This window comes from Monomorium pharaonis, chromosome 8, assembly GCF_013373865.1.
Source record: "Monomorium pharaonis isolate MP-MQ-018 chromosome 8, ASM1337386v2, whole genome shotgun sequence".
NCBI lineage: Eukaryota > Metazoa > Arthropoda > Insecta > Hymenoptera > Formicidae > Monomorium > Monomorium pharaonis.
The window spans coordinates 24,013,040-24,034,168 of record NC_050474.1 but is presented as its reverse complement, the minus strand read 5'-3'; the positions used below and the strand labels follow the sequence as shown (position 1 = coordinate 24,034,168).

The 21,129-nt window shown below is 30.3% G+C and overlaps 4 protein-coding genes across 17 annotated transcripts in view; 2 read left to right on the top strand and 2 right to left on the bottom strand.

Annotated features, from left to right (window-relative positions):
* Positions 1 to 2,332: 2,332 nt before the first annotated feature.
* On the top strand, positions 2,333 to 6,778 carry LOC105831303 (importin subunit alpha). Its single transcript, XM_012671337.3, has 8 exons — positions 2,333 to 2,479; positions 2,927 to 3,074; positions 3,302 to 3,618; positions 3,702 to 3,957; positions 4,959 to 5,097; positions 5,181 to 5,539; positions 5,637 to 5,969; positions 6,203 to 6,778. The coding sequence occupies exons 2-8, from the start codon at positions 2,946 to 2,948 to the stop codon at positions 6,302 to 6,304; spliced, it is 1,635 nt and encodes a 544-aa protein (XP_012526791.1). The 5' UTR covers positions 2,333 to 2,479; positions 2,927 to 2,945; the 3' UTR covers positions 6,305 to 6,778.
* Positions 6,779 to 7,017: 239 nt separating this feature from the next.
* Positions 7,018 to 9,315, bottom strand: LOC105831301 (vesicle transport protein SFT2B). Of its 5 annotated transcripts, XM_012671335.3 has the most exons (6): positions 8,922 to 9,315; positions 8,622 to 8,639; positions 8,377 to 8,419; positions 8,236 to 8,308; positions 7,617 to 7,734; positions 7,022 to 7,552 (listed from the first exon to the last, which is right to left on the bottom strand). In XM_012671335.3, exons 1-6 carry the CDS (start codon positions 8,988 to 8,990, stop codon positions 7,424 to 7,426), a joined length of 450 nt encoding a protein of 149 aa, XP_012526789.2. In that variant the 5' UTR covers positions 8,991 to 9,315; the 3' UTR covers positions 7,022 to 7,423. The 5 variants fall into 5 exon arrangements, with proteins under 5 accessions (XP_012526786.1, XP_028045953.1, XP_012526788.1 ...); XM_012671332.3 differs by having other exon boundaries at positions 7,018 to 7,552; positions 8,250 to 8,419; positions 8,922 to 9,314; XM_012671336.3 differs by lacking the exon at positions 8,622 to 8,639.
* A 155-nt stretch (positions 9,316 to 9,470) lies between these two features.
* LOC105831300 (trafficking protein particle complex subunit 4) lies at positions 9,471 to 11,288 on the top strand. Of its 4 annotated transcripts, none has more exons than XM_012671329.3 (3): positions 9,471 to 9,585; positions 10,018 to 10,256; positions 10,487 to 11,287. In XM_012671329.3, exons 2-3 carry the CDS (start codon positions 10,082 to 10,084, stop codon positions 10,963 to 10,965), a joined length of 654 nt encoding a protein of 217 aa, XP_012526783.1. In that variant the 5' UTR covers positions 9,471 to 9,585; positions 10,018 to 10,081; the 3' UTR covers positions 10,966 to 11,287. The 4 variants fall into 4 exon arrangements, with proteins under 4 accessions (XP_012526783.1, XP_012526781.1, XP_012526785.1 ...); XM_012671327.3 differs by having other exon boundaries at positions 9,515 to 9,694; positions 10,487 to 11,288; XM_012671331.3 differs by lacking the exon at positions 9,471 to 9,585 and adding an exon at positions 9,714 to 9,904 and having other exon boundaries at positions 10,487 to 11,288.
* A 168-nt stretch (positions 11,289 to 11,456) lies between these two features.
* LOC105831295 (xanthine dehydrogenase) overlaps positions 11,457 to 21,129 on the bottom strand; it is a 12,287-nt gene continuing 2,614 nt past the window's right edge. For 2 of the 7 annotated variants that reach the window (XM_028190149.2, XM_028190150.2), the window contains exons 2-25: positions 20,830 to 21,031; positions 20,212 to 20,269; positions 20,012 to 20,108; positions 19,470 to 19,705; positions 18,995 to 19,242; positions 18,677 to 18,818; positions 18,446 to 18,613; positions 18,144 to 18,220; positions 17,871 to 18,077; positions 17,603 to 17,787; positions 17,157 to 17,270; positions 16,939 to 17,080; positions 16,520 to 16,816; positions 16,085 to 16,207; positions 15,357 to 15,712; positions 14,925 to 15,099; positions 14,555 to 14,746; positions 14,199 to 14,344; positions 13,945 to 14,122; positions 13,243 to 13,371; positions 12,925 to 13,167; positions 12,429 to 12,683; positions 11,713 to 11,880; positions 11,457 to 11,599 (exon numbers count right to left, since the gene is read on the bottom strand). In XM_028190149.2, coding sequence (XP_028045950.2) covers positions 11,555 to 11,599; positions 11,713 to 11,880; positions 12,429 to 12,683; positions 12,925 to 13,167; positions 13,243 to 13,371; positions 13,945 to 14,122; positions 14,199 to 14,344; positions 14,555 to 14,746; positions 14,925 to 15,099; positions 15,357 to 15,712; positions 16,085 to 16,207; positions 16,520 to 16,816; positions 16,939 to 17,080; positions 17,157 to 17,270; positions 17,603 to 17,787; positions 17,871 to 18,077; positions 18,144 to 18,220; positions 18,446 to 18,613; positions 18,677 to 18,818; positions 18,995 to 19,242; positions 19,470 to 19,705; positions 20,012 to 20,108; positions 20,212 to 20,269; positions 20,830 to 20,970 — 4,122 coding nt within the window. In that variant the 5' untranslated portion in view covers positions 20,971 to 21,031 and the 3' untranslated portion in view covers positions 11,457 to 11,554. Of the gene's footprint in view, positions 11,600 to 11,712; positions 11,904 to 12,428; positions 12,684 to 12,924; positions 13,168 to 13,242; positions 13,372 to 13,944; positions 14,123 to 14,198; positions 14,345 to 14,554; positions 14,747 to 14,924; positions 15,100 to 15,356; positions 15,713 to 16,084; positions 16,208 to 16,519; positions 16,817 to 16,938; positions 17,081 to 17,156; positions 17,271 to 17,602; positions 17,788 to 17,870; positions 18,078 to 18,143; positions 18,221 to 18,445; positions 18,614 to 18,676; positions 18,819 to 18,994; positions 19,243 to 19,469; positions 19,706 to 20,011; positions 20,109 to 20,211; positions 20,270 to 20,829; positions 21,032 to 21,129 lie in introns of those variants that run through there. The other 5 variants (XM_036291545.1, XM_036291546.1, XM_012671322.3 and 2 more) reach the window with 4 other exon arrangements.

Genomic DNA, 21,129 nt, shown 5'->3' with positions numbered 1-21,129 from the left:
TATTAATATTGCGCTCGTATATAATTTCCTATTCAAGAAAAAAATACGAAAAATGCAAAATAAACAAAATCTAATCAATCGATAAAACTTTTGTTCGACATATGGTCTGTTCTTTCTAGCTGCACTGGTGCAATAAGTTAGAATGAGAAAAAATATACTTGTCTTACTTTAACCAGAGAGAAACCTGAGAGCGGCCACCGCGGCTTTTTTCATGCGACCAATATTTGACTAGCATCAGCGCCAAACGTGGATGTAAAGACTGTTTTACATTAATCGCAAGCAGCTAGTTGCGACTTGCGACATCCAATAGGCGCTTAGTTTCTAGTTAAAGCTCGACATTTATTGGGTGTTGCAAATTGCAACTGGCGACTGCAATTAATGTAGAACGGGCTTTACATCCACGTTTGGCGCTGATGCTAGTCAAATATCGGTCGCACGAAAAAGGCCGCGGTGGCCACTCTCAGGTTCCTCTCTGCTTTAACTTATTGCACCGGTGCAACAGTGCAGCTAGAAAGAACAGACCAATAAGCTGCATTCCAAGATTATTTAGGGCCTCCGCACAGACTTGCATAACACGAAATGCATAATGAATAAGGACGAAATTCATAGACCGATCTTAAATTCAAGAATTGTCTTAAGTCTAGCTTCGAGCCGACTTGAGACTTACTTAACTAATGAAATAACAGCATTGACGTCTCTAGATCGTGCTTAAGATGGATCTTGAATAAGATTCGACTGTGAATACCGGTTAAAATGACATAAGCTACATAACATAAGAGCTCTAGGCCAATAAGCATCTATGGCCGGTATTCATAGTCGAATCTTATTTAAAGATCGTCTCAAGCAATGTCTTAAGATGCTAATACGACTCTGTGATTGGCTGATGGCATCTTAAGACAGTACTTAAGATGATCTTAAATATGAGATCCGACTATGAATACCGGCCTATGTATATCAATACAGCGACTTTATGCTGAGAACTGATTGGTTTATCTTGTGCTATGCTTATGCAGCTTATGTCATTTCGTGTGTAATGGCTCTAAGGCCGGTATTCATAGTCGGATCTTATATTTAAGATCATCTTAAGTACTGTCTTAAGATGCCATCAACCAATCACAGAGCCGTATTAGCATCTTAAGACATTGCTTGAGACGATCTTTAAGGTCCGGTTCCACAACTCACGGTTAAATTAACTGGCCGATTATTCCATTGGAATTGACCAATCGTATTTGTTAAGCAAAATTGGCTTAGTTTACATCGTGCATTTGATACGCGTATTAGGTACCATATTCGTATCAAATTCGTACTAAATATTTAGTACGTACGATGTAAACGCTGCCGGATCAATTTGGTACGAGCGTATCAAGTAGGAGTATCGTACTAAACTGATACGCGTACCAAGTGATACAAATCTCGATGTAAACGCATAAAACGCATTTTAAAGAGAATTTAGCAATTGAGCATAACCTCAGTGCTAAAATCTAAAAACCGGTGTGAAAATGTCTTAGTAGAAGACATCAACATGAATTAAATTTGTATTATATTTTTCACAGTACATGCTTAGTACATTCGATGTAAACGCGCCCGTACTAAGGCTTTGGTGCGCACCAAACTTAATACGCGTACTAAAGTTTTGACGATGTAAACTAAGCCATTAACACCGGGCCTAAATAAGATTCGACTATTGGTTTGTTCGCGTCGCCAGGCCCCGACATGCTCCTACTCACTCCAACGCATTCTAATAGGGTGGCGTCATCGGAATCAACGTATTGGAGTGCGTTGGGGTGAATAGGAGCATAGGCTCGATTCTTGAATTCATTTGCAAGAAAACGTATGCGCAAATACCCGCTCTAACAGAAAAGTTGCAAGTTTATTGGTTGAAAGTCATACGATAGCCAATAAATTTTCAACTTTTCGGTAAGAACAGAATTTGCGAATACGTTTCTCTTGCAAATGAATTCAAGAATAGGGGCCCATGTTGGAGCATGTGACGCGAACAGACCCTATAAATACCAGCCTAAGGGCCCCCGCATAGACTTTTGCATAACGCATAACATAAATGCATAAGGGTATATCCACACAAACTTGCATAAGCATATACATAAGAAAATTGATTGGTCTACAAGCACTTACATAAGAAAATAGACCAATTGAATTTCTTATGCATATGCTTATGCGCTTATGCAAGTTGTGTGGATATGCCATTAGAAATTTGATTGGTTGAATTTCTTATGCACTTTGCTTATGGACCAATCAATTTGCTTATGTACATACGTTATGCGTTATGCAAAAGGGTGTGCGGGGGCCTTATGATTCAATGAATACTCGCCATAGTTCCAAAGTGACGTTGGTGGAGGTAGTGTACATGCATACAGGAATTGATAATATCACGAAAGATTGGAGTAACTGCTCTCGTGTTTCTTTTCGTCTTCATATACGTACCGGTTTTATACAAGGGGGAAATCCATCGTTTCAACAGGTAATTGTTATTGTTCCACCTGCTTAATTAATAACTATATTCTTTGAACCAACTTATTTATACAGATTGGATATAGAGTTTTAATTACATGCATTTATTTGTTAATAAAAAAATCTATAAACATCTAAAATGTATGTGTGTACATATTATACATCATACATAATGTGTATGTGTGCATGTTTATTTACGCGTGACTTCTGAAACTTTCGAAAATAAACTTGAAAACAAAGTCTCATTTAACGCAATGACGTTTTCATACGTTAATCGTATCATAACATTATTCAAATTTTCTTCAAATAAGTAAATACGAATTTTTAAGAGATACTTAATTATAGAGATACTTATCTCTGATATACTTTGTTCTAATCTTTTATCCCAGATGATTATTATCATTAGTGCATTTCTAATTTGAAGCTTCATCTTTTTATTCTAATTTGATCTTTTCAGCACTTGTGCGAAGGAATCTATGATACATCGAAATAAACGAGAATACGATATATATAACTGTTTGGAGAATAACATTAAGACAATGCCTTCTCGAGAGGATCACGGTCATGGACGCATATCAAATTTTAAATTCAATAATAAACCCGAAGCAAGTGTCAATCAAATTGTTCTTCAATTTACACAACATTGAAAATTTTCAACAATTAATAATTTTATTTTAATGCTATTTAAGATTTTACATAACTTTTTAAACATCTTACGCTCTTCTGTATTAACCTTGTGTATAATTTTTATTGAGATATTTCAATTCAAATTTGATAGATCGCTATATATATATGAAACGTTTTATATATTTTATGACTGCGCACGTATTAGGAAGCACGAATGAGAAGGAACGCATTATCAGTGGAGCTACGTAAAGCCAAAAAGGATGACCAATTGTCGAAACGACGTAATCTTAGCACCAAGCAAGAACTGCCAAATTTATCAGAAGAAGCTATAGTTTCATCCATTTCTGTTCTTTCTATAGATGAAATCGTAAACCATATAAATTCGTCAGACGAAACATTACAATTGGCGGCAATACAAACTTGCAGGAAACTATTGAGCCGAGAAAAAGATCCACCTATAAATGATATGATAGAAGGTGGCATAGTACCGCTCTGTGTTAAACTCTTGGATAGCGATCACAAGTACGTATTTGAAAATGGAGAAAAAACTTTTAACTTTTTCTTTATCTATATCCATGAATAAGATGTAATTTATTTCTATTTAGTGTCTCCTTGCAATTTGAAGTGGCATGGGTATTAACTAACATAGCTTCAGGTACATCCGTTCAAACACAGAATGTTGTGAAACACGGAGCAATACCGAAATTAGTGAAATTACTTAAGTCTGCGTCGCCTATTGCTGCGGAACAAGCAGTGTGGGCCTTAGGGAATATAGCTGGAGATGGGCCATATGCGCGCGATCTTGTTCTCGGGCATGATGCTCTACCTCTTTTGATCGATTTAATCAAACCTGACACTCCGGTAAGTAATATATGGTGTGTATTTATCAACATTTTTGGCTGCTTTCATCTTTGTTCATTTTTGTTTTTGTCGTTTTTACTGAACGTTTATAAACATTTTTTTTATCTGTTCATCTAAACTATCTAGAGTATAACGTACAAATGCTATTTGTAAATCTAACAGCAATTAGTGTGGCAATAGTTGATATTAGCAATGAATTAATTTTGTGTAACTATTGATATTGGCAATAAATTTTGAAATATATTTTTATTTTTATTGTAAAAAAAGTGAGAAAGCATTGGAACATATTGATAATAAATTAAAACATTTAAATATTTTTATTTTTAAAGCACTTTATTTAGTTAATTATAAATTATAAATAATTTAGAAAATAAGAATTAAAAAAGTATACAGGTGATGTATCAAAAATATATAAATATAAAAACTAGTCTTAACAAACTATGGAGTTATTACATGATTCTGTTTTTATTATGCGAATAGAAAGTAATAATTATTATAAGAAGTATTCCTAAAGAAATAAAGTTACATAGGAAAATGCAGAATTAATTAACTGTATATTAAAGAGTTATTTATTTTTAATAAATTACTGTTTTACAATATTTCTTATAATATTCTTTAGGATATTTAATTTGATAACAGTTTGAAATTATAATTTTTCTCATCAATTTATCTTGTGTTCTTTATTCGTTACTATCTGAATTAGTAATATTTACATTTATTTTAACCAAAAGCGCTTACGCTTTTGTTGTACCATCTGTAGAAAACGAAAGTAAATACTATAGAAAATGAAAATAAATGAGTTTTAATACAACTGTACATTTGCTACGAGATTATCGTCTTTTTAAGTACTTAAAGTTGAATAATCAATGATAATTGTAAACGCTGTTAGTATAAAAATAAAAATAACTTAGTCTTTGTGTCAAAGAAAATTTTAAAACTCCCTCCTCTCTCTCACCAATAAACAATACTTTGATATATTCTCATGCTAATGAAATATGCAGATAACATTCACACGCAACATCGTATGGACTTTGTCTAATTTGTGTCGAAATAAGAATCCTCCTCCAGTCTTTGAATCGATTAGACCTCTGTTACCAGTATTTAATTGTCTGCTGAGTTATACAGATCGAGACGTACTTGGTAAGATATTAATGTTTTCGCGGTCATTTTATATATTAAGTAATTTATTCTGAATCCAAGACTTAGATTACTGTTTGTTCCAGCCGATACTTGCTGGGCGCTCTCTTATCTTACCGATGGAGCCAATGAAAAAATACAAGCGGTATTGGAAACTGGCATTATACCGAAACTTGTAGAATTGCTGGCGTCGCAGGAAGGAGCTATTCTTACTCCAGCATTACGTGCGGTTGGAAACATAGTAACGGGTGACGATGCTCAAACGGATGCTGTAATTTTCGCGGGAGGATTATCGCATCTCGGTGCCTTATTGCGATATCCTCGCGCTAATGTTGTGAAGGAAGCTGCTTGGGCGATCAGTAATATTACAGCTGGTAGCCCGGACCAAATTCAAAGTGTGATAAATGCCGATTTGTTACCACCACTGATACATGTATTGCAGTTTGTAAGTATGTTTAGGCGCATTTGAAAACACAAACTAAAAATTTGTTTTAAATTTTCCGATAAAAAATTTTCTAGATAAATATATCCGTATTTTTTAGGGAGACTACAAGGCACAAAAAGAAGCCGCATGGGCTGTAACTAATTTAACAACAGGGGGAACAGTTCAACACTTAACTCAATTAGTGGGAGCGGGTGTATTGCCACCTTTTTGTAATTTATTAGAATCGAAGGATTGGAATGTTATTCTTGTTGTCTTAGATGGTTTAACTAATATCTTGCATGCTGCGGAGAAAGTGGGACAAGTGGAAAGACTTGCCATTATGATTGAAGAAGTTGGAGGATTAGATAAAATAGAAGCTCTTCAACATCATGAAAATGAGCAAGTTTATCAAAGATCTATGGCTATAATCGACACCTTTTTCTCTCAAAGGGTTTGTACATTTATTTTATGTTAGATCAAAGATAATCCACGTATATAGAAAAACGTTTTTCTTGTAGACAGTCGTACATTTTATTTAGAAAAAAAGATAAAATATGATATAATTTTCTATGTCAAATTAAACGTATTAATTTATCAACTTAATCCTCTTAATTAAATTAATCATGTTTTTAATTTAATAATAACTATCCGATTCTCTACCCAACAAAAAAAAAATGTTTTTAGGACGAAGAAGAGGCTCTTGCTTGTGAAGTTAAGGAGAACAATGATGGACAGATTGAATTTAACATGACAGAGGATTCGTCGATAAATAAATTTAATTTCTAATACATCTGAATGCATCTTTGTACTTGAATTGAAGTAGTATATAAAAAATTTATCAATATGAGATTCGATTATCAATTTGTTATAGTGGTTGCAATGTAATAAAAATTAAAATGTTTTAAATCGACCAATCGAGTTTCAACGAAATTTGTAACAAACAGGGAAAAAAAGAGTTACCGATACTATTATTCAATTGTAAACATTAATCTTATTTTTTTATGCGTAAGAATAAAATTTATTATTTTCTTTTGATAATTGATTCTCATATCTTTTAGACGTTTCTACATGTGTGAAATCTCTTATTGTTATGTTACTTTTAGAAATAGAAACTTTGATATTATTTGATGTATACTCTATAAACATTAGGATTTATTTTGTAATAAGAATAGTCATATAGCTTCTTTTGTACTACTTTAATAGAAAGGAAGAAAACAATGCGGCTTAATCATGTTTTAGTCTTTAAAAGAGAAAAATTATTGTATTAAGTTCTCTTCTGAAATTTTATGTATTTTTATTATTCAATCATTTCTTATTATTTCTGCCTATTATTTAAAACTATTCTATTAATATTTGCATTAAATATTTTTTTATTCCCATCTTTATATATATTTTTGTGACTTGTTTTTTAGTTTTTTAATTTGTGACTTGTTAAGAAAAAAAAATTATATTTAAAACATCATTTATTAAATTTCAAATTTGCGTTTGTAAAAGAATATTCAATGATATAATACAATATATAATTACAGGTATAATATATGTATACAAGAAGTTTATATCAAAAATATTGAATAAATGCTGGAATACATCTGTTGTTCTATTGTATAGATAACTTGCATCTAGTAAAGATATTTGTACATAAACTATTAGCTATATTACACGAAAGTAAATATATTACTTATTATATACAGCACAAATTAATATTACATCATTTTATATTATAATTTATTTATATTCTTAGACTGTATTAATGTTTATCATTTATAGACATAGAGTATAATCAATGTTAAGTATTACAAAACGACTCGAGTATTAAAAAATCCAAAGATTTAAACGATACATTAGTAAAAGAAATTTGGTGAAAAAAAAATTAAGTGAAAAATTTTATATTGAAATATACTTTCTTCATGTAATACAAGCTTCCACTGTCTTTTTAACAGCATCGCGAGCATATGGTATATATGATAGAGAATACCATGTCATAGCTAGCGACTGAATAATTATAAATAAAAGAGCTAGGCCAGGATTGTGCAACTAAAAATAAAAATGTTATAAATACTTTAGAAAATATATTAGCAACAAAAACATAAGTACTTACGTGTAAAGCTGCAAACAATGTTAAACCAATAGAAACAAATACTAATATAGTTGCAATTATTCTTGTCGATGCAAACATCTTCTTAAATTGATTAAATGGACCCATCAGGAAACACGTACTAAAACAAACAGGTTGAAAAATATAGTATATTTTACATTATATATTTATAAAATTTAGCATACAATATTCATGTAAAATGAAAATCGTAACTTTAAAAAAAATCTCAAAGTATTACAGCATTGCGTATCTTCTGAAGAATAGAGACACACCAATTTTTTTTTTAATATTCAAAATTACATACGAGATTTTTTAAATAAAATTATAAAATCTTTTTTATACAAGAAATAATTCTTTTACTTATTCTACATATAAAATGGTTATGCTATAAGATAGAATAAAAAAGTTAATATTTACGAAATTTTGTTTTAGCACATTTTGATACTTATGTTAACATAGAATATAAAATATCTTTTAATTAAAAATATTTTTGCAATTTATTATTTTCGAGTTCTATCATCTTAATATTTTTTTTAAATAGTTATTTATATTAGCAATTGTTCAATAACTAGTACAATAATCCTATTGTATAAATAGTTACAAAATATTAATTGATAATTACATCTTGCATTTTACCTGGCTAAAGAAATAATGTTGCCTAAAGTATAAAACACAGCAAATACAGCAAGGCCTTTCTGTAAGAACAAGGCAAAAGATCCAAGGAATGAACATAATATGCCTACGATGAAACAAATTGCAAAACCTTTTATCCTAGTAGACCAACTTAACGTTGTTTGATCCATAACCTGTTGATCAGGAAAAAAAAACAATTTTTTAAATAATCTTCCATAAGACAACAGATAAATTATAGGCAATATTATATTATAATATAAAATTATAAATAACAGTAGAGTTGTTACAAGTATCTAAAATAAAAAGTATCTCAGCATATTCTTAATAATAACAATAATAATACTAATAATTATCTGTAATTCCATGATAATTTACCGTGAAATCTGCATCAACCTTCCATTGGTAATTGCATGTGAGCATATATTAAAGTAATAATTTTAGATTACAAATAAAATAAGATTATATATGTAATAATAATCAATATATTGTATTAAAACATCATATCAATAAAATTCATGCTTTTTTCAATTTTTGTATCCAAATTGTTAACCAGTGCACTGTATATTGATAACTAACAAGTGTGTCATAAAAATGGAAACAAAATTCAATTTTTATCGACCTTAATTTTATAATTGATCAGTGTAATCGATAACGCAGCTCATTGAACGTAGTTACCTGTGTAATAATACCGCTTTCCTCATCACACCGTTCGTTGCCATTCAGGGCTCTTCTTAACTTATCCATTTTTAATTCAGGAATGAAAGCAAATAAATTTCTTCGTAGAAATTTAATGTTAAATTCATTAATGTACTCGATATGTTGAGGTTAGGTTATCAAACTCAACCTACAATCTGCCTTTCTTTACTACTTCTTTTTTAATTCCATTACGCACTCATATTTTAAATGTACTCACGAATATCAAGTTTATTAGCAAATTTGAACACGTTGAATTAAGATAAAAGCACATCGGCTACCTTATTTACTTACGCATCTTTGTGCAAGTATACAACATTCTCGAAGCTACTGAATTCTGTCTGATTAGGCCGGATCTACAATAGGTGTAGTAAGCCTTAAGCCCTAAGAAGTTAACCAATTATATTCGTTTATTCTTCTCATATTCGATTATAATTGGTCAATTTCTTATGGCATAAGGCTTACTACACCTATTGTAGATCCGAGCTTACGGAATGTGTGTGTTTGGGCCGAAGCACAAAACATGGCGTAACGATTAAGACAGTCGTAGTCGTAGACGTAGACAACGCACAAGCTTGTCGCATCGCACTACGACTGTCTTAATCATCACGCCATGTTTTGTGCTTCGGCCTTTTCTCGCTTAAAGGCACGTTAAGTTTAACCTCTCAAAAAAAAAGGAAAGCCATCACATCAGATTCCGATAAAATAATATATTTAATATTTTCACATAAGAATGTGATATTTAATAATTAAAAGTAAAACTTTTCTTTTGACATTGCAAACATGTGATATCATATTTATTGAAACACAAACACACACACACACACCCTATCTCTTTATTTTCTGAAATTTAGACATCTTACATCGTGTTTATCGATAATTTTGAACATATAATTATTTACAGTTTTTTAGCTCTCCTAAAATATACTTGGCTGTATTCAGAAATATCAGAGATATTCATCTTTGTAATTAGTAACAATTACTCTCACAATTTATTTTTTCTTTATAAAGAGATTCAATTAATGCATTTTCATTAAAATGTAAGCTAAAATCAATAAAGCAAACTTTTCAAATACAGAAACAAAAGTGACGTGTCAAAATATTTTGGGAATGAATTAAAAACACAAGAGTAAGATAGCAGAATGGTAATATACGGAGTTTACATTGTATCCAAATCTGGTGGTTTGATCTTCAACCATGATCACAATGTCCCAAAAATTGAGGTTGAGAAATCTTTTAATTTTCCACTCAATATTAAATTAAATTATGAAAACAAGAAGATAGTGGTAGCTTTTGGACAGAGAGATGGAATACATGGTAAGAATATCCATTAAAATAATATATACATGCATGTATGTAAAATTAAAATTATATGGAACATATAGACGAAAGGAATAATAATTTTAAACTTTACAAAGTTAATCCATTATTTAGATAGTGAAAAAATTTTAGAAAAACCTTTCTTTTAATTTGTAGATTTTTATAACACATTTCTAAATCTATCTGTACAAATGACATTGTAAAAAAAAAATATGAATACTTTTCAGTGGGACACATATTGACAGCTGTGAATGGAATTGCGATCACGGGACGTGAACTTGAGGATGGAAGAGACGTTTTGGAGATGTTGGAACAACCGGAAAATTTTCCTATAACGTTGAAGTTCAGTCGAGCAAAAATGACAACGAATGAAAAAATATTTCTCGCTTCAATGTTCTACCCTCTTTTCGCAATAGCGAGCCAACTAAGTCCGGAACCCCGAAGTTCTGGGATTGAAATTCTTGAAGCAGACACGTTTCGTTTATATTGCTTTCAGACATTGACAGGTGTTAAGTTTATGATTGTGGCGGAGCCGTCACAACCAGGCATGGAAATTTTATTAAAGCGAGTGTACGACTTGTACGCAGATTACGCGTTGAAGAACCCATTTTACGCGCTAGAGATGCCTATTCGATGCGAATTATTCGAAACCAATTTACAGACGTTGCTGGAAACTGTAGAAAAATCTGGAATAAGCAATGTTTAGTTTACAATTTACATGTAGATTATTATGATTATATTTAGAGTAATTAAAAATATATTAAAAAGTAGCGTTTTTGGCAATTGTTTTTTACTTGTTTTTCTACGTAAAGTCTAATTTTATGAAATAATTAAACTTTAAATTTGTTTATAAATTTCTATGTTATTCGGTGGTATTTTCTAAAAAGTTGATACAGACTAAGAGATTTAAATTTTTATCACACAAACTCCAAAGGAAATGTAACAAGATTTAATAATTAACAATATCTAAACGTAGTACTAAGGATCCTATCTTTAAAAAAGCATGTAATAAAGCCTCTTTTCTGTAATGCTGATTGATTCCCTCTGCGAAAGTAACTGTCATTGCGATTTAATTTAAACAGAATCGAAACGATTTATTGGCTTACTAAGGGCCAATTTCACCATCTCCGATTATCTTAACCGACCAATTATTCTATTGGAATTGACCGTATTTGTCGTTAAACAAAATTGTGGATAATATTGTGTGTGGATAATATTTTATTTGCATCCCTAATATTTTTATCCTAAAATCAATCAAAATTATAAGCGTAATAACCTCGAGGAGTTTTTATTCACTATGGCACTATATTCCATTGCTGTTTCAAATCAGGTTCTGTAACCTGCAAGCAAAAAATATCTCGAATAAAAAAAAGGTAAGTAAAAGTTTCTCTAAAAATATCTATATGTAAGGATAAAACTGAAAGATTTAATGAGAAACTTGATATTTGAATACCTTCATTATTAAATTATCTACACAGGCGTTACGTATACGTGCGGCAGTCGCAGGAGCATCGAGTCTAAAATAACCGTGAATATTCATATCTTTACGCGCAGCCTTAATTGCCTCCTTGATAGCAAAAAATGTAGACGATGCCAGAAATAGCGGTGGCTCACCAACAGCCTGTTACATTATGTTATATCTTACTATAATAATAAATAGTAAGTATAATATTGCCTTATATTATTTAACTCCATCGCCCATCTGTTCAGTTTCTTTGAAATTAAATTGGATGCCAATATATATCGAAACGTCAGAATCACCATCATATTAAAACATTTCATTAAATTATTTTTGAAAATGATTCCACTATATGAAATAAAATCAAACTTGAACGTTATAATTTATGCTAAGATAAGACTTTTGTAAAATAATTCCGCTTGTAATATATCTACTATAATTGTTATTTTAATTAAAATAATATTGTTTGTGGAACTATTTTCTTACAACAGGCATATATTTAGCGTCTCGCTTGGCGTCTTTCTTCAAAAAAGTAATTTGAAATTATACGAGAAAGTTATTTTCTACAGCACAAAATATTGTTGCGACACTACAGGAAAATTTCAATATAGTGTGCAATATTACAAATATTGCAACAATATTGAAAATTGAAATGTTTTTAATATGTTTTATAGGTATTTCGTGCTGTAGAATATTTGAATAAAAAATACCTTCGAAGAGTATACTGCTCTTGGATTGGATGATCCTTTTAATAAGGAAACATTAAATTCCTGAGGTATGTCAGTAAAACCTGGTAATTTGTATGTGCCGGGGCCTCTGCTGAATAAAGTCCCTGTTGGCGAATAAATAATTTCCTCTAACGTGAATAAACCATATCCTTGAACGAAGGCACCTTCGATTTGTCCTATGTCAATGGCTGGATTTAAACTCTCTCCCAAATCCATGACAATATCTGTTCGTAAAACCTACATAGAAGAACCGATGAAGAATTATACTATACATTAATATATTAGACGTATGCTTTTTTCTATGATATGTATGAAATCTATAAAGTTATTATATTACGTGTCATTTACATTCCTAACGTAAATCGTATTACAAAAATAAAAGTTTCGGAATAAGTAAAATTTCTCAAAGAACCGATAAAATTTCTTAAAAATCTTTTATTTTTAAAGAGTGCGCATCCTATAATTATATTAAGCATACCTCATGATCACCGGTAAGACAGTCAATCTCCACCTCTGTACAAGCTACGCCATATGTGAAATAATTAAAAGGATTTCCTGTATTAGTTTCGAAGGAATATCCAATGTTGGGTGTTTGGTAAAAACCAGTGGCAGATAAACTTATCCTTTGACAATATGCCGTTTTTATCCACTCCTCCCAAGTACTTTTCGGATTATTGTTAATTATCGGTTGTAATCGTTTCATGATTTCCTCACATGCATTCTGCAAACTCATTTGTATATTATTTAATTCTCCTCTTGTTTCTCCATTTACACATGATAAAATATGATCACATACCATAACAGCCATGCCATTGAGATCAGATCCACAACTCGCCGCGGTAGCAGATGTATTGGGGACTTTATCGGTAGCTGTTTCAACGATATGTATCTTGGATGGATTTATCTTTAACATTCTGCTAGCAACCTGTAGCACAATATAATGAGTTTAACTTAATTTCAATCGCTATAGATGCGATTTAACTGCAATTTAACAATTTACAGTTATGATAATTAGCTTTAATCAGAATAAAAGGCTGGTTTTATCTTCATTTTTCTCTAATTTTTTTTTTCTATTTTATAACTCTGTATAACTATTTTATAATACTATCATGTACAGTATTTTATAGATGGAAAAATTTAATTTGTACAATTTATGCTGTTTATTAATACGCTTTATTAATACTGTGTGTGTGTGTGTGTGTATTTGTGTGTTTAATAAGATTTTACACACACACAATAAGATAATATATATATATATATATATATATATATATATATATATATATATTATAAGAGGAATTGTGATCCACATAAATTTGCAATTTATAGATTCCTTTCTTTTCATTTTTTTTTGCAATTATGAAAAAAACTATAAATATTATAAAGAAATTTGATGGGCAAGTAATTTTCAAAATTTTGTCACAGCACAGAATATTTCGACAATGTTGTAACGGGAGATGTTACATAAAACAAATACAAATAAATATTATATTCCTACTTGAATCATTTTTGTGTGTAGACCTTGTCCCATCTCAACGCCACTATGACTGATTAGCACTGAACCGTCGGTATAGATGTGCACCAATGCACCTGCTTGATTCAAGAACAATGTGGTAAACGCTATACCAAACTTTGTAGGTACAATCGCGAGTCCTTTTTTCTTAAACCGGTTGTCTCTATAAAATTCATCATTTATTTTGTTAATTGTTAATAATTTAATTTACAACGCAGATGCCAAAGACAATTACTTGCCTGTTGTAACGTTGAATCTCGACTATTCTATTATTATAACGGGAAGACGCTAGACACTCGTGCCAGCAGCGATTTAAAGTACAATTGACTAGTTGATGGTTGTAATGCGTTAAATCGCCTTCCTTGTACAAATTTAATTCGGACAACTGTTGCGAAAAAAATATTTTTATTAAATTTATTAAATTAATTTTATCTGCATGTATAAATTATATATTCCATACATGACAAAGAATATTCCAGCAAAGTTGTAGAAACATTGCAAAGTTGCGATATTGCTGGAATGTTTAATGTTGTATACATACTATTTTACTTGCACAACAGTTCTCTAATACTTTAGTAAAAAAGATAAAAATTACCTTTACAACATCCAGATTTAGATAATCGGCGATTTGCCGAATAATATTTTCAGCTACGAACATTCCTTGTGGTCCACCGAAGCCTCGGAAAGCTGTATTTGATGGCAAATTTGTTTTACATATGTATCCGTGTACTTCCGACACTGGAATTTTATATGAATTTTCAAAGTGAAACATGGCGCGTTCCATTACCTGAAAATTTTATTCAAAGTAAAATCAATCACATATTTCTTTGCGCATGTGTAAAATTAATTTATAAAATATGTGCTAAAAAATAATCTATTTAATTTAATTATTCTAATTAGATTAAAAATTTAGTTTAATATTTTTAATATAAGTTTCTCATTTTATTAAATATTTTATTACTTACCGATACTGATAAATCGTGAGAGGTACCTGCATTACTATACATATGTACTTTCGCTGCTTTGATAAGACCGTTATTATCAAATCCAACTTTGTACTTGAATAAAAATGGATGTCGCGTTCCACTTATCATCATGTCTTCGTCTCTATCTAGCATGCAACGAACTGGTTTCTGTAATCTATATTTAATTTTGTTTTCAGTAATATAAATTGGCATCGTATTATATTAATGCAAATCTAAGGCACAAATCAAATTTCAATCACTCTTTGAACAATATGTTTTCTTTTGTTCAACTTTTTGTTATAATCGTATTAATCTGCAAAGTTGCTACAACATGCTCATGCTGCTGTATGAAAAATGCAAACTTTTTATTGGTTCCTTTACTTTACATATTGTGTATTATGTATTTTAATCAATATAAATTTATACACGCACCTGTACGCTGCAAGTGCCACTGGTATCGCGAGTAACGCTGCGCGGGATTCTTTCCCTCCAAATCCACCTCCTATACGCTTTACACGAACATTAACTCTATTCACATGTATATTTAAAACATGAGCAATCAGTTTCTGAATCTCACTGGGATGTTGCGTGGAGCAAAATACTTCCAACTCATTTTCTTCACGAGGTATGACAATAGCAGCGTTTGTCTCCAAATAAAAGTGCTCTTGTCCGCCTATACGTACTTCTCCTTCTAAAATATGATCCGCTTCCGCAAAAGCTTTATCTACATTGCCTTTAATAATACGCTTAGGAAAGCCTGGAAAGAACGATTCGTGCACGATAGCGTCCTAGAAAAAAGTTGAGAGATAGAATTTATTTGATAGATTTTGCTCCATTTCCATCGCTCTATTTTATTTTAAATTTAGCTATATTTTTGGCAACCTTCTATAGATAACACTATTAATGTAACGCTTCGACAAATGTGTAACTTTCCTATCGACACAATTATTAATAAATACTTTCCAATATCTCTTCTTGGCAGATTTTATTGTAATTGTATTTTTAATATAGCAAATTATTAAAACATGTTTTTATTATGATAATAATTTGAAAAACAGCTATTTTTACAATTTTAATCACAAATTTCTAAACTAACATCTAAAGCATTATTGCATTTTAATTAACAAATAGTATTATGTTTTCGTATTAATATGAAATACCTCGATAGAAATGATAACAGGTTGTAAATCTTGATATTCTATTTCAACCATTCTTGCTGCAGCTTGAGCGGTCATTTGATCGACAGCGACAATCGCGCCAATTATTTGACCTTGACTGATAACCTAAAGAGAAACAGAAAAAGAATAACTTAATAAAAATAATGTTATTAGTTATCATTATTAGATTAATAAGAATAATAAAAGCTGTTCCAAGGAATTATTCGAAACCTCTAACGATTCATAATTTTTTTTTTATACGCGCCACTTTAAATTCATGCATAGAGACCTTATTTATCAATTTTAAATCACTCTCATTTAAAATTTGATTTAAATACAGATTTGTCTTAAGAAAAGATTGTTTTGACATAGTAAATCTCATTATGCACACACATTTGACAAAAATTCATATTTATTTTCGTTTAAAAGAGAACATACCTTTTCCGATGCAAATACCTCTTCATCGTGAAATACAGGCCCTACCCATCTTTCATCTCCTGTTACGTCTTTCGAAGAAAAAAATGATACAACTCCTTCTATAGATAATGCTTTAGACGGATCGATTCTTAAAATTTTTGCATGTGCTCTAGTAGAAAGAACCAATGCCATGTATAATTCATTTGCATATTTGGGCATATCGTCGCAATATATTGCTTCTCCTGTCGCTTGCTTGAATGCACTTGTGTGTACAATAGGACGTCCTATTAAGTCGTGTGAATCTTGATTTTTAGGTACCTATGGAAATTTAAAAAATGTATAACACACACACATAAAACAACACATATTATGTCATATATAACCATTTTTATTGCATTTAAATAATTTATAAGAGTTTGGCATTTGGGTTAAGACATTACCACTTGATAATATTGCGAGCTTTTTGGTACTTTGTAATGAAAGCAATCCGAAGCGCTTTCTAATTCCTTCGACATATATTCTACATCCAAAGTATTCTTTGATAATTCCTTAGAAATATGCAGAAATCCTTTAAAAAATAAACTAAAAAAATAATTTTTATTTATGGTACGCTTTGCTACTTTATCTTCCGATTGTTAATGTAATTCTAATTTTGAACCTAAGAGTAAGAGATCGACGATATTTAATCATTCCTCCTGGTGCATTATCCGCTAATGGTAGTTCCTCGAGTAGGGAATCGTAAATCTCCTCCAAGATCGATTTATTCCATTTTCTAAAATTACGTGCAATAAAAACAAATGTTTTCAAACTCCGAAAAAAGAACATTTTCCTCTTTTACGCTAAATATTTTTTAAATTTAGCTTTCGAAAAGAGAAATGTACTGTTTTATTAAAATATTTGAAAAGTTTCAAGTTAAATCTTTTAACACAAACTTTGTTGGCACATTGCAAGCAAACTATAGACGGCTATGAATTTGCAATCAAATTTGATCGATTTATTATTGTCAATCTACTTTACTATTTGGGATGCAGCACAAAAGGTTGCAACATGGAACACTTATAAAATTTGGTGTATATAATCATTTGATAATGTTAACAATATTACCTTCCTATTATTTTTTTACAAGTTTGACTTGCTAGGACAGTAGTAGGTGCCATCCCACCAAATGCAATATGCACTTCCTGAATTACATTTGTATTAGGAACAAAATATACATTTAAGGCCATGTTGACTATAGCAATATCATCATCTCGCCTTTTCGCTTGTTTGTAAGCAATAAAATATTGATTCTACAAATGATATGCAATAAGAAACAATTTCCGTTATGATAGTAAAGTTATGCATTAATACATATTGATTATTAATCTCATACCTCTTTTGTAAAGGGAATATCAATGGAAACTAATATTTCTTCAGGTAAAACAATATTACGTCGATATCCGACGAAAAAAGTATGATCCATTGGTATAGTTCGACTTCCATATTTTAAACAACGTAAATTTAATTTAATACCTGCAGCCATAAAGATTGGATTTAAATCCGATATTGGACTTCCAGTCATTATGTTACCGCCCACCGCCTAATCAATTAAGAAAGATTTATTAATCAAGTTAACAATTGTAATGCATCAAAAAAACATACTTACAGCAACATTTCTTATCTGTTTTCCAGCAAACCAATGTAACATATTTATTATTTCCGTAAAGATTCTTGTGGTGTATTCTATTGAAAAAAAAAAACATAATTACACATCAAGAAAATAACAATATCTATAAGAATCGACAAAGATTATCCATATGTATAAACTTACAATTTTTTTTACATTAAATAAGATTATCAATACAAATAATGAAAACATAAAATACTAATCACAATTATATTATAATTATCTGCACATCACAAAATCTTTAATTATAATATTAAAATAAATATAATTATAAAGCTTACCAAGTTTTATGTTAACGTAACGTCGCAATGTTTCCTCAAGCTCAATCAAAGTCACACTCGCACCTATTCTCAGAGCCTCTGGTGTTTCAATAATTTCACGCATCTCATTTACTTGTGTCGGTTGTATAAGTATCGGGTATATTAAATGTTTAAATTTTATTTCGACTCCTGTAATAGTATAAATAATTTTTTGTGTCTCATGATGTGTATCTGAAGGAGAAATATACGAACCAATTTCTGTGTTGCCAATAACAATTTTGGCGTTTGGATATTGTTCCTTGAGCGCGAGCAACGTCTTAAGATTCGTTGGTCTGTACCAACAAACATTTTTCCCTTTCACTATCAGATATTGCTTGTCCAGTTTAGATTCCATCTGTATAAAGAAAACAGCGATCTTATTTAAATAAAATTGCAATATTACATCGTAATACATTTGTAATTTGTAATATTACTGACTAATATTACTGACATATCATTTGCTGTGTGAATTCTATTCTATAGTTTATATCATCTCATATTAACTTATATTATTTAATGATAACAATTTACCTTTAATTTTGGTGGAAATATCGGTTCCTGAGTAGGATCATACGGGCAAAATTCTTTGGAATTGAAAATCTCAGTTGGTTTAGATGTGAACGCTTTTTTACAACAAGCGTCACCCATCGAACAAACACTTGAGCCATTTGTCTCTTCCTCTTGTACGTTAGTCATCAACTGCGATCGTTCCCATTCTTCTGTAAAAGTCTTGAATCCTTCTATAATCGGTCTATATCCTGTACATCTACAGAGATTACCTACAAGATGTGTTATTATCATTATTATTAGTGTTACATATATAATTTATAATAATATAACATATTATTATAAATAACTCATAATTTCTACACATACATAGTTATATACATTTTTTATAATTACTTATTATATATAATCATGTTAGATATAAACTCATTATATATTTATATATATCAATGATATAAATCAACTTTATCAGTGTAAAATTGCTACACGCGTGCATTACCTTGAAATGCAGTTTCTAAATTTTCCATAGTTGGTTTCGGTATAGTGCGCAATAGAGCGTACATGGACATGACTATACCAGGTGTGCAAAATCCACACTGCGATCCATGTGCCATAGCAATACGTTCTTGTGCTGGATGTAACTTGGTCTTTGTGCTGCCAATACCTTCTACAGTAGTAACAGCTAAACCATGTACCGCACATATCGGTGTTAAACATGCGTTGACAGCCAAATGACTGTTTCGATTTACGACATATTAAGGAGATACATTTTTTAGAAACAATTATCGGATTATTTTGTATAATGCATTCAATATGGGCACACAAATAGCAAAGCAAAGACAATTGTAGTAATGTCTAGTAGACCAAAATATATGTTATTATGTCATTCCCTACAGCATACAATACAGAATACAATATAACATTTTAGAAATATTGCAACATTACTGAAATGCCTGAAATATTCCACACTGTAATGGATCTTTCGACGTTTGTTACTTGTGGATTGTGTCATACAAAATCCATACACAATAAAAAGGATACGTAATTTTTCCAGTGACACGATCGAATTTTGAAATCATAACTGTACAAGCTCCACATCCTCCTTCCGCACAACCAAGTTTTGTACCAGTCAACCCAACTAAAATCATTATATATTAAGGATAAATAGATTAATATTGCCAATAATGCTGTTTAAAAGAGTGTTTTTTTTTAGAGATAAGAATAAATTTATAAAAGGATACGTTTGTTACGAAGATACCATAGAAGTGTCCATTGTGGCTCTATATTCTTATCTGACACCTGAATTATAAAATATATAATGTATAATGTATAATACGTAATAATATATATGTAACATTGTATATAGGATACCATTTTATTTTGAGTCAAATGTTAGAAAGTCATCAGAAAATTGATTTTCTCAGAAAATAATTTTATCATTATTTATTCTCTTCGAAACTCCCTACAACTTTTGTCTAAAACATTTTTTTAATAACATTTATTTTATGATTTCTAGGTATTCAAAAATAAAATGATACACCCTATATAACAGATAATAAAAACATACATATTTCACATTTAAAAAAAATTTTTGTATTTTTAATTTATAAAGATTTCTGAAAAATACCTTAGATTTATTCAGTTTATAAAGTTTTTATATTTTTTTAATTTTATTTTAATATATTCTCTCTAGAGAAAAAAAAGATGTAGTTTTTCTGTTTCTAAAAAATTTTTTAATTCACGTATAAAAAGTCTAAGAATATTATTTAAAAATTATACAATTATATGAAAAATGATCTAAATCGTGAAATATATGATATATACTAATAACATTGATTAAAATAAATCTGCCATCATACCTCTTTTCCGTTCACATAAAAAATAAGAGTGTTTGATATTGTTTCTTGCGATTCATCGTTGTTCGAATCATCTTGATGAAATTTGTCGTGACTTACATTCCCATTACACATAGGCAGTTTTTTGTTAGAGTTCTTTTCCATTTTCTCTCTCGCATACAAACTGGCAGTACACTGTAGTATTCCTTTATTCCGCTATAACGTACTGGTATCAATATTTACAGTATTAGATATAGAGATATTGTAGAAATATATCGCAGCATAAGATATTTATTCTACAAGACAAAAACTAAATTCGGCGGC